At 36.7% G+C, this 19059-nt stretch overlaps 1 protein-coding gene across 1 annotated transcript in view; it reads right to left on the reverse strand.

The window, feature by feature from the left end:
• Nucleotides 1-1104: 1104 nt before the first annotated feature.
• LOC149556372 (tyrosine decarboxylase 2-like) overlaps nucleotides 1105-19059 on the reverse strand; it is a 77140-nt gene continuing 59185 nt past the window's right edge. The window contains exons 5-6 of the mRNA XM_089830669.1: nucleotides 18280-18344; nucleotides 1105-1483 (exon numbers count right to left, since the gene is read on the reverse strand). Coding sequence (XP_089686795.1) covers nucleotides 18319-18344 — 26 coding nt within the window. The 3' untranslated portion in view covers nucleotides 1105-1483; nucleotides 18280-18318. The remainder of the gene's footprint in view (nucleotides 1484-18279; nucleotides 18345-19059) is intronic.

A 19059-nucleotide genomic window follows, 5' to 3' on the forward strand; every position in this document is an offset into this window, starting at 1 on the left:
GAACACAGAGATTGTGGTACATCATAATTCTCATCAATGAACAAAACCATAATTGTTTGTATAGCTGCAGTAACATTATTATCATGATCTTCTGTAATGGAAACAAGGAAATGGTGAAACATGCTAGGCATTAAGCTTCTACAATGCCTCTGTTAAATACCTATCAATGTTACAATACAGATATTTTAAGTTTTTCTATATTTTAATAACCTTCCCTGCATGTTTTTACAGTCGACTCATGTCATCCCCTAAAAAATGGCCCAAAAAGTACCCCAGACCAGAAATATGTTGCCATCCCATTTCGTTCTCTTCCCCAAGCTTGAGTGAGAATAGTCATAAACCAACAAAATAGATTTTCTCACAATATAATGATATATTTTTAACTAACCAACAAGTGTGGCCCCCTGCACTGTAAAGTGAAGCATTGGATAGATCTTGTATGTGCCATGCCACTACCCAATGAGTCACTTTTACAGAAAAACACTTTCAAAGAATAACAAGATCATCAACTGGTAAATTCAGTAACTGATCCGAAAAGAGCATATTTGGCTAAGTGCCTCACACTGTGGAAGATCAATTTTGCCTTCAAAAAAGAAATATGGAAAACAATAACTCTGTGCTGGCCATTGATCCTAGAACAAGATCACTATCAAGAATTGGTACTAGATCACAAAAATTGATAAAACTTGGACCAACTTAAATGAGATTTTTTTTTACCAAAGATCACTATGAAACCAAGGTACCATCAAGTGCTTGTCTAATAGTTGACATTGCAAAGAGTGGCTTCAAGTTCAAGGAGAGTTTATTCTAATGGTCGATTCAACGGCAACCCTTTAGCGTAGACTCCAACCAACACACCACCCACATTCAAGCACATGATGAATAGTCTACTTAGGCCATTCACAAATTCTTTTTTTGTCATCTGCTTTGATGATTTCTCATTTTTAATAAGACATAGGAAGAGAACCTGCAACATGTTCAACAAGACCTTTTCGCTAAAATTGCTATATAGACAACTGCTCTTTAGATATTGAAAGAATCTAGTACCTCTACTACATTGTTGACAGAGATTCAGCACATGTCAACCTTGAGAGCACTAATCTATGCATCTTAAAGGAAAATGTTCTTTCATAAAGTTTCAGATCCATGCTTAGTAGCTAAAAGGAATGGATGATAGCTTTTCTAGCCATTACAAGATTTTGATGTAACTGTACTTTTCAACTTATATAATCAAGATAAATTTCTTCCAAAACAAACTTAAATTTAGGAAACGCTTTTATTTTTCCCTTAAATTGGAAAAAGTATATTTTGTGAGGCAAATTAGTCTCCTTTGGAAAACAATAACTAAATTAGCCTACACTCCAACCAACACACCACCCACATTCAAGCACATAATGAATAGTCTACTTAGGTCACTCACAAACTCTTTTTTCATCATCTGCTTCAATGATTTCTCATTTTTAATAAGACACAAGAAGAGAACCTGCAACATGTTCAACAAGACCTTTTAGCTAAAATTGCTATAGAGACAACTGCTCTTTAGATATTGAAAGAATCTAGTACCTCTACTACATTGTTGACAGAGATTCAGCACATGCCAACTTTGAGAGCACTAATCTATGCATCTTAAAGAAAAACGTGCTTTCATAAAGTTTCAGATCCATGTTTAGTAGCTAAAAGGAATGGATGATAGCTTTTCTAGCTATTACAAGATTTTCACGTCGTAACTGTATTTTTCAACTTATATAATCAAGATAAATTTCTTCCAAAGTAAACTTAAATTTAGGAAACGCTTTTATGTTTCCCTTGCATACAAAAATAGTATATTTTGTCAGGCAAATTAGTCTCCTTTTGTAATGTCTCCTTTTTAGCATTCATAGCATGATGTTGTCGTTAGCCTATTTCCCCACGGTCCCGTAGGCTAACTAGGACACTAAAGGGGCTTAGAAGCCATTTGGCCTAAATAGTTTCAGTTGCAGGTCTTTCTGAGGGGTTTTGAGGCAACTTTGGGCATACTTACTATTTATAGTAAGTCATCTTGGGCATGGGTGGACATCCAGTGGCAATGGTATGTCGATGGTAATTGTTTAAAATCGGCAAGAAGACTTGTTTATCATTGATAAGATTTGATTTGCATTGATAAAGCTATTTTATAAAGTTAAATTTAAATATTTAACTTTATTAATGCATAGACTATAGTTTGTGGGAAATATTTAAATTAAAATAGTCCCTTTTATTTTATAACACATTGGAGACATAAGTTACATAAAGGGAGTTATGTTTTATCCCACATTGAGAAAACGAAGGATGGAGCTCTTGTGAGAACACTATAAAAGAAATGGAAGAGCTTCTTTTAAGTATGGTTGGAAATATCAAAGAAATTGGAGAATTTTCTGGAGGTTATGTCTCAATAGTTTGAAGGACGAAATCCCTTCAAGCTGAAAATCTTGATGCCATTGAAAGATATAGTCTTGAGATTCAACAGAGTAGCAATCCGAAAAAGCAGAAACAAAAAAGCAGTCCGAAAAAACATAACCGAAAAAGCAGGCGGAAAAAGCGGAATCGAAAAAAGCAAGCGGAAAAAGCGGAACTGAAATAGCAGGCAGAAAAAGCGGAATCGAAAAAGCAAGCGGAAAAAGCGAAACCGAAAAAGCAAGCCGAAAAAGTAGTTCGAAAAAGTAAAGCAAAAGCGGCAGCATTGAAGGAAAATTATTACAGCCATCTACAGCCAGGTTCCCTTGTTAGTATTGTTTTTTTTAGGGTATTATAAGTTTCAGCTGTAAGTGTGCATTATACCAGCATTGTCATTTTGGTAATCCATGTAAATGCCAAAGTCTTGGCCATATTTCATGAGCATTGTATTAGAAATTTGATTGCAATCAAAAAGATAATAGTTGCTGGTGTCATTTAAGCAATTCAATCTCATTATTTATCAGCTAGATAGTTTGCATACCAACTGTTTGCAAAAATGCCAGTTGCCTGTAGGTGTTCTTTTCTCATGCTTAGATCATAATATATGTATTGAATATTGTCAAAATTAGGAGCACACTCATGTTAGATCATTGTGTAGTTCATTGTAATCTTCTATCACTAGATTCTCATTGATGCAAATTGGAAAAAAGTCATTTAAAGCAAGTTGAAATACTATATCAGTCATATGTCTCTTGCATGTGAATTCTTTGATGAAATTCCTTGAGCTTTTATTAGCATTTTTGAGGGCAGATTTGAGGAGGGTCATTACAGTGGTATCAGAGCTTGCTTGCAAAGTGTTTGACAAAATGTCAAACAACTGAAGTATAAAGATTTTTGGTGTTTGAAGAAGTTATAACCTATTGGGGTCATTACAGTGGTATCAGAGCTATAAGTCCTGCCATCCTATGGAGGTCTTATAGGGAATTTGGAATAGCCAGATAAAGAGAAAAATGTTTGACAAAATGAATGTCGGTCCAGATTAGGGAAAGGAAAGATTCTTACAATTATTAGACACCTTAGCACAGAGACAGCGATCAGCAGAGCAAAGAGCACAGGAACAGAGTCAGAGATTTGAGCTTATGATGCAGATGATGGCTTGTCAAATGGGGTTGAATGCTAATGTGGGTGGAGGAAATAATCAGAATGGTAATAATCAGGATGGGGCACATAATGGAGGCGAACAAGTTGGGAACAATTTCGGTCATGCACCCCAGCAAACTAGGACAGTGAGTTCGCGGCCCATGATTCCCATATTTCCTCCTAGAGCTCTAGAGCAGCCCGTACCAGAGCCCTAGATCACTGATATACAGGACATTGAGGAGAGATTGGGAAGCCGGAGGTCCAAATTTTATTGCTACAATTACCTTTAGGGAGTATATAGATGTGGGGATGAAGCATATGTCACGTGGACATGACAGGAACCAGAGCTATGAGCTACAGAAGAAAGTAGGGAAACTTCAGTTACCATATTATGATGGCTCGGGGAAGTCTACAGCAAGAGCTTGGGTTCAAAAGCTTGACACATACTTTCAAATGAACCCTATGCCTGAAAAAGAAGCTATTAAGTATGCAGCAATTCACCTAGATGGGTTAGCACACAAGTGGTGGCATCATGGTATGGTCACTATGGGTCATGCACACATTACCTCATATGTGGAGTTCTCGGAGAGACTGACTGAACGCTTTGATAGGCCTAAGGATCATACCTTCCCTATGACAGGCAGAAACTTGTATGAGGAGTTTAACAGACATGCAGATTCGATACAGGGAGACTTCAGCACATCTTCAAGTAATGGTTTATCTGCATCATCTTCACAGGCAGAAGGGGTTTTAGATGTTGTGCAGGTTGAGCCAGTTGCATCAGAAGGTGATATCATAGGCACATCGGATTGCATGATTGACACAGATAGTGATTCCAGTACAGTTGGGCTGGATGAAGTTACAGCAGTTGAGGATAGTGTCATGTTTGAGGATAGTACAGTTGATTAAAAAGTGAGCATTCAGGACTTTGCAGAAAATGAGTATCAAGCACAGTTGGATGCTTCTTCACATGAGATAGAGGCTAGTAGCTCTTCACTTGGTTTGGCAAGCCAGCCGAAGACAAGGGACAAGGATATTGTCGCGACTTTATCTCATCATGACAGGATGTATGGATTGATTGAGAATCACATTTGGATGATTCAACTATAGGAGAGATAGAAAGGAGTCACAACAGGTTCTTCTTGTGACGACTTACAGCAGATCAAGGAAGGCATGGAAGCAATGAAGGTAAGTTACATACACTGACTTTTAGATCGCAATCATCTCCTTAATCTTGCAGGGATCTATTTAGATGCATTGAAGAAGAAGGAGGAGGATGACCAGCTTTCTCATGAGCTAGAGGATACTCAGAATTCCTTGGTGTGTATTCAGTTGGCTCTCCAGGATTCTGAGAGACATGTGGACGAGCTTTGTCTTGAGGTGAGCTCAGTTCGAGAGTTAGCGCTTATAGGAGGGACTCAGTTTTCTTTTACAGTCAGGTCACATGTTGATGATTTCTCAAAGATGATAGAGTTTACAGGAGAGTCCCAGGATCTAATTATTACAGACGACACCCAGGGGGATGTTGTGGATAGTTTTGAGGACTTAGTTTCCTCAGCAGTTTTTTATGGTACGGAGGGGTTGGACAGCGATGCTACAGTTTTTGATACTACGTATGTTGATATGAACTTTGGAGTTGATTCGCAGGATATGGATGGTAATAGTCTAGAGACTAGTAACTTTGAGGATGCTCCTTTAGACAGTGTATTAGAGGAGGTTTGTAGGAGACAGTCTAGCCAGTGCCATCATGTGTCTAGTCAGTTGAGAGTTAGTGAGCGAGACATTTCTATCGCTTGCCAGCATTTCGACGCTGCTCGTCAGTTGTTAGCAGTTTATGGATGGGGTTGTCCTACTAGTGATGAGCAGGGAGGTAGTTATCTTTCCTTGACAAAGATCCACTCTTTATGGGAGGCTATTCGGATTCTGAGACAGGATTATATGCAGTTGGTAGCCAACAGAGATTATCTTATGGAGTGGGAGAGTACAGCATACGATGCATTATTGGCCAAGGAAGATGAGGTGAGTGAGCTTACTCAGCAGCTCGAGGTGACTTCTGAGATTCTTGAGAGTACACAATTGGCTTTCGAGGAGTCACAGTTTCATTTGGCTAAGGTGATCATGGAGTTAGAGCGACTGCAGTCTTTACCAGATTCTGTACAGTCACAAGCTGTGGTGTCTAGTGATCCGAGGATGTCAATGGTCGAGATTGTCAGAGATAGTGGAGATGGGTATGCATCCACCCTTGATACTAACATTGGCATATCGGTTCCGTTCCTACTAGAGTCAGGTTCAGTTGAGTTGGGTGCTATAGCAGATTGTTGTGGTATGCCTGACATGGTGGTGGCCTCTAGTACTGATGGAACGGAGACTAGAGATGTTGTATCAAAGATCATGTGTGATGTTGGTGAGCCGGCAGTTGGCATGGTTCTTGCTAGTGATACTACTCCCTTGGCAATGTCTTCGAAGATAGTAATCAGTTCCAGCTTGGTTAGTGATCGATTGCAGTTAGTTTCATCTGGGTTGCAGTCTGAGCCACTGACTAAGATTGGCGCATTCTATCGGCATTACACTGTGAGGTATGCTCATCAATTTACCTTTGATGACCATGTTGATGAGATGATGATATGGAGATATACTTTGATTCCTAGTGCTTGTCATCAGTTATGGGATGGTTTGACGCCACAGGATGAGAGTTGTGATGGGCATGACATGGCAATAGGTTCTGTGGTTGATAGCTTGATAATACATGACTTAGAGAAGGAGTTTGGGAGTGATGCTTCAGCGGTTGTTGTTATTGATTCTACTCCTTTGGTTATGACATCTCCTGACTTAGCTGGTGATCAGTTACAGTGGGTTGTATCACTTGTTCATGGTGATCTGTTGACTGGGATTGGTTTTTTTTATCAGCATTATACTGCAGGGTATGTACATCACTTAGCATTTGATCCTTGTGTTCAGGAGTTGGTGGCAGGCAGATTTGGTTTGGGTTCCATTTCTTGCTGTTTATCTTGTGATGTCTTTTCACCATCAGTGGTGCATGGGAGTTATGGTTATGAGACAGTGGCCCGTAATCTACAGAGTTGTGTTAACTACAGTAGATGTATAGTGTGTGGATTCTTTGTATTTGGTGCAGTTTCATGTGGGAGTGGTCACCATTGTTGCAGAGTTGGATTGTACATTCCATATAGACCAGTGAGATGCGTTGATGGTATTTACTGTGTTGGCAGTTTGGGTTATCTACTCTACTTGGGTTTTGATATTTCGAGAGCTTGTTTCTCATGGGTTCCTAACTTTGGAGTTTGGGTGAGTTGTATTCGCCAATTTGATTATGGATTCCTCTTGGTTAATTTTCAGAGGTTGTTGCAAGAGCCTATGTTGACTAACAGCAATATAGTTCATGACTACATTTGGGATCCAGGTGGATTGATTGGGTTGTTGTTCGGCCATTGCTTGGGGACAAGCAATTTTGAGAAGGGCGGACTGTAATGTCCCCTTTTTAGCATTCATAGCATGATGTTGTCGTTAGCCTATTTCCCCACAGTCCCGTAGGCTAACTAGGACATTAAAGGGGCTTAGAGGCCATTTGGCCTAGATAGTTTTAGTTGCAGGTCTTTCTGAGGGGTTTTGAGACAACTTTGGGCATACTTACTATTTATAGTAAGTCATCTTGGGCATGGGTGGACATCCAGTGGCAATGGTATGTCGATAGTAATTGTTTAAAATCGGCAAGAAGACTTGTTTATCATTGATAAGATTTGTTTTGCACTGATAAAGCTATTTTATAAAGTTAAATTTAAATATTTAACTTTATTAATGCATAGACTATAGTTTGTGAGAAATATTCAAATTAAAAGAGTCCCTTTTATTTTATAACACATTGGAGACATAAGTTACATAAAGGGAGTTATGTTTTATCCCACATTGAGAAAACGAAGGATGGAGCTCTTGTGAGAACACTATAAAAGAAATGGAAGAGCTTCTTTTAAGTATGGTTGGAAATATCAAAAAAATTGGAGAATTTTCTGGAGGTTATGTCTCAATAGTTTGAAGGACAAAATCCCTTCAAGCTGAAAATCTTGATGCCATTGAAAGATATGGTCTTGAGATTCAACAGGGTAGCAATCCGAAAAAGCAGTCCGAAAAAACGGAACCGAAAAAGCAAGGAGAAAAAGCGGAATAGAAAAACGCAAGCGGAAAAAGTGGAACTGAAAAAGCAGGTGGAAAAAGCAAAATCGAAAGAGCAAGCAGAAAAAGCAGAACCGAAAAAGCAAGCCGAAAAAGCATTTCGAAAAAGTAAAGCAGAAGGGGCAGCATTGAAGGAAAATCATTACAGCCATCTACAACCAGGTTCCCTTGTTAGTATTGTTTTTTTTAGGGTATTATAAGTTTCAGCTGTAAGTGTGCATTATACCAGCATTGTCATTTTGGTAATCCATGTAAATGCCAAAGTCTTGGCCATATTTCATGAGCATTGTATTAGAAATTTGATTGCAATCAAAAAAATAATAGTTGCTGGTGTCATTTAAGCAATTCAATCTCATTATTTATCAACTAGATAGTTTGCATACCAGTTGTTTGCAAAAATGCCAATTGGCTGTAGGTGTTCTTTTCTCATGCTTAGATCATAATATATGCATTGAATATTGTCAAAATTAGGAGCACACTCATGTTAGGTCATTGTGTAGTTCATTGTAATCTTCTATCACTAGATTCTCATTGATGCAAATTGGAAAAAAGTCATTTAAAGCAAGCTGAAATACTATATCAGTCATATGTCTCTTGCATGTGAATTCTTTGATGAAATTCCTTGAGCTTTCATCAGCATTTTTGAGGGCATATTTGAGGAGGGCCATTACAGTGGTATCAGAGCTTGCTTGTAAAGTGTTTGACGAAATGTCACACAACTGAAGTATAAAGATTTTTGGTGTTTGAAGAAGTTATAACCTATTGGGGTTATTACACCTTTGAAAAAACACCTAACTACATTATATAGCATCAATATGCAATAAACGCTAACAAGAGTCTCTGAAGGGATCATATATTGTTTTGAGTTAGTTGATCCTGGTTTGAATTGTGATTCCATAACTTCTACAGACCATTTGATATCGAAGGCCTCATTGATGACCTAGTACGTTATTTCGGCTTGCTAACTTGATTTTCTTCTTCTAATGAATTTGTTATTTGATGGTCTAAACAACAGCCAAAGCCATTCGACAAAGTATGATTTGTTTTTTCTCAAGTCCTCTTTACTAGTCAATGATTTTGGTTGCGCCATTAGCCCATTTTACCTTGTTCCCACAGACAAACTAGGTTTTCTATACGGTCAAAGAATGTTTTTGGCCTAGGTGATTTCAATTGCAAGCTAATCGGGTTGTTTTAGTGGGGTTTCTAGGCACTCACTATTTTTAGTAACTCGGCAAACTCATCATTTTTAGATTTAATATAAAGTGACTTTATAACTTAAGCTGATATTGTTAATGTCACTTTATTATCTATGTGCACTTTATTTCCTTAAGTGGTGGAAATAAAGAAATAGAAATGGGAATGCGAAAAGTCACCTGTTTGTTCTTAAAAGGGAAGATGGTGCTCATTTCCAGCTACTTGGCATGTGATTTGGATTCACTTTTCTCTCTTAGAGAGTTATTCTTAAAAGAAGCTTTCAGCAGGTGAAAGGATGAAAACCCTCAAGTTTGGGCAGTGCATGAAAACCCATTGTCAATTGGAGACATCCCGCACAAGTTTCACATTGTATTCCAAGTTCTTCTTTTCTTATATCCAATCTTGTTGTAGTGTCTATATCTACAATTGGATTTCTAGCTTATTTTATTTAAGAACTGACAATGAAATACATGTATTTTCTGGTGGAGATTTTATGCAATAATATATTGGGACTGCTTTATCTGGTTGTTTATTAAAGTTTGTTGGAAAAATTGGAAAATCATTGCATGGAGTTATTTGATAAAAATTTATGAGTTTACATTAAGGGTTTCGAAACAAATATCCTATTAGGGGTATTATAGTGGTATCAAGGCATTGATCTTGCCATATTGTGAAGGTTATTTAAAAACTGATTATAAAGAATAAACACAACAGCTTCAAAATTGTAGCCAGTGGATTGCGTCTTGGTATAGACTCATGAATTTTTATTGAGCAATTAGGGCAGTCTTATTTGACAATGATTAATAAAGTTTAATGATTGTCCAAGGTTTTCTAAAGTCTAGCCGTAAGTATCATTTACAAATGTTAAAATCAACACTTTAGCATTTCTTTCCCTGGTATATATCTCAAAAGGTTGGTGTTTAATGCAAAATAAAATATTAAAGGAAACTATAGTGGGTTTGCCTGAGATAATAGTAATACGGAATTGCATGGTAGAAGTTTTTGTTTGATAATTATTTGTGGAAGCTTTATATCAGTGCAGGAGGAAATATTTGTATGTTGCGGCATCAATACTTCGTATTGGAAAAACATGAAGTTTAATGCGGGGATTTTTTTAATGTGAGACATATATATTTTCATATATATGTGTAATATATATATATATATATATTTTTTTTTTTTTTTTTTTATTTTTTTTTTTGGAGTACAAATTCTTCATTGGATGCGCACCAAGAAGGGAGCTATTATTGTTTACGGATATGTTGGAAATTAATGATTGCATTAATGCTACCTATCTAAGGTTTCAATTGTTTCTAATGTTGGGCATGACATTCTTATTATAATTATTTAAAAGGTCTGTCAATTATCAAGAATGAAGTTTCAGAATCAGTATGCATTGAATGTCTCTCTACATGTTAATGTAATTTTTATAGAAGAGTGAAATGTCCTGAATCGCGTGGAAGAGTTGTGATGGAGTTGGAAGTTGTTTCCAAGAACTGCTGAATTTAACTGAGAGTTGGAATCATTTTTAATTTAGCGTGAGCATTACCGTGACTCATTTTAGAGATCGCGAAGATTCTTGTGCCTCATCCACAATGGAAAGACTATATGGTCTTCAAACATGAACCAACATAAAAACACCCAATAGCTAACATTACCTTTGAGTATTGATGAAGTGAAATATTACATATTGGACATCATTTCTGAGGTATCATGCTTACTTTGAAGTACCCAGTTGTCTCAAGGGTCAGAGTATCTTCAGCTTCAGCTATAGATTGGTTCGAGCTTCAATAATATCGTGTAGACTAAAAGTTTAAAGAAGAGTGGAGTGTTGGAACATTTCTTGTCTGTTAATGCTTAGTTCTTATTGTGGATGTACCTAGAAATATCCTGAGTTTGGAGAAAACCAATTCTTCTTCCTAACCTCACTGCAAGTGGAATCATGGGGCCATGAATGTCTATTAGGCATCATTACACAACTGAACGCATGATCATATTGGAGCATTTTTAATAACTTTCATCTTTCTGGAGCAAACTGAAGATGCTATTATGGATGCGTATTATCCAGAATAGGGATGCATGATGCACAAAAATATTCATTGGACGAGTTCTGAGTCTAACAGCAAGCAAGAGTTTTTAAAGACATATCTGTACACACAGATTCAAGTAAACTGTGTATTACAACGTAAGGGAGTCGACTGAATTAATCATTGTGGAAATCAAGACAGACATCATTCTAGTGTTGGAGACCATTGGAGGACGTAAATATAACATTAACACACCTCTCTCAGAAGCGGTCCATGAGCAGTCCTAGGTAATGTGATTCTTATACAGATATTGGAGCATTTTTAATAACTTTCATCTTTCTGAAGCAAACTGAAGATGCTATTATGGATGCATATTATCTAGAATAGGGATGCATGATGCACAAAAATATTCATTAGACGAGTTCTGAGTCTAACAGCAAGCAAGAGTTTTTGAAGACATATCTGTACACACAGATTCAAGTAAACTGCGTATTACAACTTAAGGGAGTCGACTGAAATAATCATTGTGGAAATCAAGACAGACATCATTCTGGTGTTGGAGACCATTGGAGGATGTAAATATAACATTAGCACACCTCTCTCAGAAGGGGTGCATGAGCAGTCCCAGATAATGTGATTCTTATACAGATATTGAAGCATTTTTAATAACTTTCATCTTTCTGGAGCAAACTGAAGATGCTATTATGAATGCGTATTATCCAGAATAGGGATGCATGATGCACAAAAATATTCATTGGACAAGTTCTGAGTCTAACAGCAAGCAAGAGTTTTTGAAGACATATCTGTACACACAGATTCAAGTAAACTGTGTATTACAACTTAAGGGAGTCAACTGAAATAATCATTGTGGAAATCAAGACAGACATCATCTGGTGTTGAAGACCATTGGAGGACGTAAATATAACATTAAAACACCTCTCTCAGAAGTGGTGCATGAACAGTCCCAGGTAATGTGATTCTTATACAGTGCTCATTCTTTTCCTATATACTTTGCATAATTGCCAGTAAGAACTCATCTGAAAAGTGCAACACTTGTTTGGAATCCATACATGATCATTGACTTGTATATTGTCATTTGTAAGTCACTCTTGTAGCAAATCACCAAATTACCAGCACATGAATTCTGAATTGATTTCTAGTGAATGATTATATACTAACCTTCTAAACCAAAGAGTTTAAATTGGTTCCATTCACTAGGATGTCTTTGACAAATTGTCAACTCTGGAATCGGTTATAGTTAACATCTGATTATCATTTGAATGTGTTACTACTGGATACCACATAGCCTGAATGAGAATGTTTACCAAAGCTAGTGCCAGATCCTGAGATTGTTATCTCTGCATACAAGAAATTATCAATACAAGAGTCCTTGAAAGGAAGAAAGTGTTGTCATGGGGAAAATGCATGGTTTGGAAGAAGTTAGAAACTTCCTCCATGGAACCAAAACAACTTACCTTCCATCAATTATATGGACTTTCGTCCAAAGCTGCAAAACAAGAATGATGCGGCAAAGAACTGCTCTGAATTGGCCTAGCATCTTCTTGCAAAGGATAGGTGCAAAATTTTGCATAACGAGTTTTCAGCAGTCAAAATCCAGGTTATAGGTGGTTTGGAAAAAGAACAACCAACTACCAGTTATTTACAACCTTCACATGATTAGGGGATAAATGTTAATAGTGGCACAAGTTTGTTGACAGGCAGTTTGGAGGTAGAGCGATCTTATAGGGCTGCTTGCATTAGTGCTCTTGATAAGAATGTTGATAGCCCTTCTGAGGAAGTTGACCAATCAGCCAACGATGGCAACTCCCCATCTTATGTGAGTGTTGATGCTCATTTTCATTCAGACTTAATGGTCTCTACAGATGGGATAGATTCCTTTTGTGATGAGTTGGCTTTTGAACAGAATGCTGTCCCTAATTCCTCTACGCAATTGGGAATGAAAGATGAGATTTATGATGTGGATGTGTATCATGAAATACATTCTCCCACTTCATGTGCACTTGACTGATCTCATACACCTACTAGATCACCTTATTTAGAGAGTCAAATGAAAGTGACTGAACATAAGATTATTGCAGCTTTATCACACTTTGATGAAAAATAAGCAATGTTTGAAAAGCACCTTTGGAAGGAACAAATGGAGGGGAAACAAAGGGGACTTAAAGAGGAATTTTCACAGCCATTAATAATACAATAAGGGCTGCAAACTATGAAATCAAATTACCTACACCTTCTTTCAGATCGTGATCATCTCTTTGACCTCGTAGATATTTACTCAGAAGCACTGAGGAAGAAGGAAACAAACATAGATGCATGTACATATGAGCTAATGAGTGTCAAGGACACCCTTGAGGCTACTTTAGTGGCATTTCATGAAGCAAAAAATCAAATTGCTGAGTACAATCAAAAATTACATTTGGCACGCTCTAATTCAGCCCAACATTCAAATATGACCATTGAGGAGGTTCTTAGTGATGATAGCATGAGGTCTGATCAGGTTGAGCAGGATTCATCTACTTCCAGTAGGCAGATTGTACTGTATGATGAGCCATTGATGGAGGTTGGAGCTATTTATTGTACTATACATCGAGGAGTGCTCATAACTTTATGTTTGATCCACACATAGAGGATTTGATGAGGTGCAAGTATGGGTTGACTCAGAGATTGTATCATCTAGTGTGGGATGAAGGTCAGCCATCTTCTGAAGATGGTATTCGAGGCCGCAAGTATTTGAATTAGGTGGTGACCGATGATAACTTACAGAGGCACTAACCAATTTTTCACTATAGTAATATATATCTGAGTGTGTTTCTTAATTCTATGTCACAAGTGTGTCGTGCGGATACAAGTTTACACGATGGTTATGGTGTCAATTGCTACCACCTAGGTTACGTGCAGAGTTAGCACATTCATATGAATCTCGAAGAGGTTGGATGTACTTATGAGACTGCAGATTCCTTTAGTGGTTTGTATCTCCTTATGGATGATGGATGTGAGAGCAGTTTTCCTTGGGACCCGAGTATTGATAGAGATAGCAGTATAGCTTCGTTGGGTTCCATTGATGGGCTTCACCAATCATGGTATGGTGAAGATGAGGTCAGAGTCATGCAATAGGGGTCTGATGACCTTGGATATGTTTTAATTTTGATGGATTCCTCTTGTACGCAAAATTTGGATAGTTGATGTGGTGTGTCCTTACACAATTGAGGGAGGCAAGACAGGATAGCTTTCTGGGTTGCTCTCTTTTGAGATGTTTACTCTTGTGAAACCTACTATTCGATTACTCCATGATTTGTAGCAAGGTGCTACAGTTAATGAAGTAGTCTAGCAGATATTATACTCTTCATGGGCACAGGTATTAAAGGAGTTAGTGGGTGATATCGAGTACATCACACAGATTTTCACTTGGGATTCAGGTGGAGCTTTTACAAAGATGGTTTTAGTTCAGGAAGTCGGGAGGAGTGAATGGTTGCATTCTATTCTCGATGGTGGCTGGTACATTGTTCAGCTCTCGCCACCTCTTAATGTCAGAGGTGTGTGCAATTATAGTTGGAGGGAGGTACTCGGTTGGGTAGCGAGAATTTCGTTTTATGATAGTAGTGCATGGCAAGCTGTCTAGATTGAGTATATGCATGAGATGGTTTGGATGTCAGGCATCCAATTCATTGGTGTCCAAGTTCATACTAAGTTGTTATATGGCTTTGGGGCTAGAGCTGTTTACACCAGTATAGCGCAGCAATTGGACAGAGAGTCATCTTCGACATAGATAGGGGATTCAAGTATTTGGGGGTAAGCAATCTTTGGGAACGGAGGATTGTTATGTCCCCTTTTCTAGCCAATGATTTTGGTTGCACCATTAGCTTGTTTTCCCTCGATCCCATGGGAAAACCAAGTTTTTGGCCTAGACAATTTTAGTTGCAAGCTAATCGGGATTATTTTAGTGGGGTTTTTAGGCACTTCCTATGTTTGGTAAGCCAACAGACTCATCATTCTTGGCATTTTAGGGTGAGACTAGAAGTGCCTTATCAAGAGCTTTCGAGTGAGCTATCAACCATGCATATCCAAGTCCATATGATGGGAGATTTTATTGTCTAAAGATTTAACAGATTTATTATGAAGTGACTTTATAACTTAAGTTGATATTGTTAATGTCACTTTATTATCTATGTGCAGTTTATTTCCTTAAGTGGAAGAAAAGAATTTATTTAAAAAAGAAATAAAGAAACAGAAATGGGAATGCAAAGAGTCACATGTTTGTTCTTAAAAGGGAAGATGGAGCTCATTGTCATGTCCCTTTTTCAAATAATTAAAAATAATAATCTTTTCTAAGGCAGGCAGGCCCAAAAAGGTGAAGTTTCGGAAAAAAGGGATAATCTTTGGAAGCTAATGGACTAATAAATGAAAATTATTATTAAAATATGTTTTATTAACCCCTCTTGGACGTGAGTTAGGGTTATGCCCTCTTTTAAGGGGTTTGGAAGCATTTTGGGCTAATTGGAGAACTTGATTTTTGCTCACTTCTTTGTTGTTCTTCAGAGGCTGCCAAACCTGTGGAGAAGGAGACCCAAGAACGGGAGTTTGCAGGTTTCCAGGAAGGCTAAGGACGGGAGTTTGAAGCCATTCCATGTGCATGCTCATGCAGAGTTTGCCTTTGTGCTGAACAGTGCAGATTTGTGGGTTTTTGGATGTGTTTTTTTGTAAGAGTTTGGTGTTTCCGGTTGAGTATTTCATATCAGTTTGGGTTGCTGTTGTATTTCAGATTTTTAGATGTTAAAATAGAGCTGAATATATGTATTTGGTCATGATTATACTTCTGTGATAGATTATTAGTGTTTTTGTGGTGTTTCCGGGTTATTCTGTGTTGTTTTGGGAGCCTGATGAGCATTGTTTTTATCCTCTGTTTAGGAGCTGTTGTGTAAATGTTATACAAATCTGAAAATGTCATTTTGTAGGCTATTATGCTGCTGAAATTTCTATAAAAATTTCCACTTTCAGATTTATTAATAATATGTGAAGCTGTGAAGTTTTTTGGCACTATTTCGAGCATACCCGATTTGGGGTTTATTGAGAAATTGGTGGGTCTTTGAAATATTGGTTGTTTGATTTTAAAGATCTGATTAGAGGTTTGAAATATCATATAAAATCAGAGAAAGGGACATTTCACTCATTTCCAGCATACTTGGGTTGTGATTTGGATTTCACTTTTCTCTCTTAAGGCACATTTGGCAGTGGGAATTAGATTGGAATAGGCATATGTAAATTCTTAAAACTTCTAATCTTCTATTTGGGTGCACAAAATCAGAATTGAGAATAGGAATACGTATTCCCACTTTGGCCCAAAAATGAACATTTGCAATTCCACCTAAATAAGTGGAATTGGAATACGTATTCATATTCCAATTTTACTTTTTCATATTTGATGAAAAATTCAAGTCCATGCCTATGACCACACCCACCGAAAGCCCCACAGTTATAGAAATTGGTTGACTAAAGAAATTAGGAAAATGGTCAATTTTGAACAGAAGCATAGCTCTTGCACAAACCACTAGTATATCAAAGGCATTGATTTTGAATACTGAGATTACATACCAAAAACTCAAGCCCACATAGGGATATGAAGTGCTTTATGACCTCGGTGATGAAGAAAATCATGAGGAACTCGAACATCCTCTTCCTTTTTCCCTTCACGGATACTTTTGGACTCGTACATAATGAAATCATGAAAAAATCTCAGAATGTGATCATATGGTTTCAGATCTTTATGTAGCAACTTCAATTCTTCATTCAATTTTGCATCGTGCTGTTTGTGCTCTTCTGGTGTTTCCCCTGTTCTTGGATGCAGATGATATGAGAAAGTGTGAGCCAAAGCAATTATATCATTGCATATCATTCTAAGAAGCTCAATCTTTGTTGTCTCTTCTGTTAAGTTTACCTCCATCTCCAACAACTAAATGAGGATGCTCATGGGAACCTAATTTTCAAGCATGACAAGGTCAGTCAAGATATCAAATTGGCAAGACTGGACCCTATTTCTGTGAAAGACAGAATTCAGGTTCCATCCTCAATCCTCATTGTGGTTTCTTTGTGATTCATTGCTGACAAGCCTCAAACTCTCTAGAATGAAATATTCGTCAAGAGTGAAAAGACGCATGAGAATTGGTCTATCGACATTGTTCGTCTGCTATTCAAACTCCAATTTCAATTTTGTCTAACCAAACAGAGAATAGGAATACATGCTCTCAATTTCTATTCCAAAATAACAATTCCTATTCCCGCAGCCAAACAAGCCCTTAGAGAGTTATTCTCAAAAGAAGCTTTCAGCGGGTGAGAGGACGGAAACCCTCAAGTTGGGCAGTGGAGGACAACCCATTGTCGGTTGGAAACATCATGCAAGTGCCTCACATTGTATTCCATGTTCATCTTTTCTAATATCCAATCTTGTTCAAGTATCTGTATATACAATTATATTTCTGGCTTATTTTATTTAAGAACTAAAATGAAATGGATGTATTTTCTATTGAAGATTTAATGTAATAATATTTTGGGACTGCTTTATCTAGTTGTTTATTGAAGTTTGTCGGAAAAATTTGAAAATCATTGCGTGAAGTTATTTGTTTAATATTTATGAGTTTTCATTAAGGGTTTGGAAGCAAATATCCTGTTAGGGATATTACATTTCCTATGCACAAATATTTTATTTTCAGATCAAATCCTAAATTGTAATACTAAAAGATTGACTTTGGAATGTTATACATTAAGCATTTTGATAAACAACTACGATATCTATTCAAAATGTAATATGCAAGTTCAGCTCTACGTGTTTACACTACAAGGCATCAATAACATTCAAAACTATTTCCTACATATTTTGGTACTTGTTTCATATTCCAAAAGATGATAAAGATAATGTTTGTTTTGGCTTATCTCATGGCAATACTTCAGTGTCATGTCTGTAAATACACTTAGAAGAAATCCACTTTGATAATATAATCATTTCCTTATTCTTCTGGCATAATTCTTATAATGTTCTCATTTCCATTTTAAAATCATCTCATATTTCCCCAATTTCGGTATGATGCTTTACATTTCTACAATCTGTTTTCTCTTTCACTGATGGATTGTATGTCATAAACAAATTAAAGATAAATAAAAACAATACATTTTCACTTTTATCAAATTGAAAATATTACCTTTTGCAAAGTATTTTTAACTCCTAAAAAACATTTAAAAATAGACCTCATATAATGTTACAACAGGCATATATCAGCTATGCAAGAATATAGGGAAACAAATTTCTAACCTAAATCGACGACCAAGGGGTATTTGCCAATCTTTATAGTCAACTACTAGGCTGGATTCTGAAGCCTGCAAATATGTCCAAAGCAATATAAATACTAAATTAGCCTAGCTTCAAAAGTCACATCGCACATTATATATCATATTAATAATTGCTAACTAAAATATATTTTAGTAGAAATGAACCACATTCAACAAGAAATTAGACTGAAAGCTCAAGAGAGTATTTTTGAGATAGCATTCAAAAAATAACATTGTAACAAAAACAAATGTGATCATGTCATTTGATATTTTTACAGAAAATAAAAGGTTTGTATCCAAATGAAACTTGATTTTTTCATATAGTCATTTTCCATCATCGTTTGTGTCAAAATGAAGTTAGAAATAATCATTTTTTGACTGAATTATAAGTTGCTATACAATCATTTTGTACCAATCATTCAGTGCTATTACTACGTGAGACTCTAAATGAAATCTCAAACAAACTAACTAGGACAAGTTAGTTGCACTACTGAATCCAATTACCCTTTTAGGGATTTTGTCCTAAGATTTCTAACTTTAAAGAAGCCCTCCAAATTCCAAAAGGAACAATAATAATCCAAGCATATCAAATGACCCCCAAAATGTCCTTTTGGTAACCCCTAGACTGCTAGAAGAACATTTTGAATTCCCGCTCGTTTTACTATGTTAATTGAACCTAAGAAACAAAGTCAGTTTATTAATATTCCTTTAATAATATACTCAAATCACTTTATAAACCTTATCAAACCATTTAAATAATATT

The sequence above is a fragment of the Cupressus sempervirens genome, chromosome 5 (genome assembly GCF_028749045.1).
Source record: "Cupressus sempervirens isolate cs-2001-9-10 chromosome 5, ASM2874904v1, whole genome shotgun sequence".
NCBI lineage: Eukaryota > Viridiplantae > Streptophyta > Pinopsida > Cupressales > Cupressaceae > Cupressus > Cupressus sempervirens.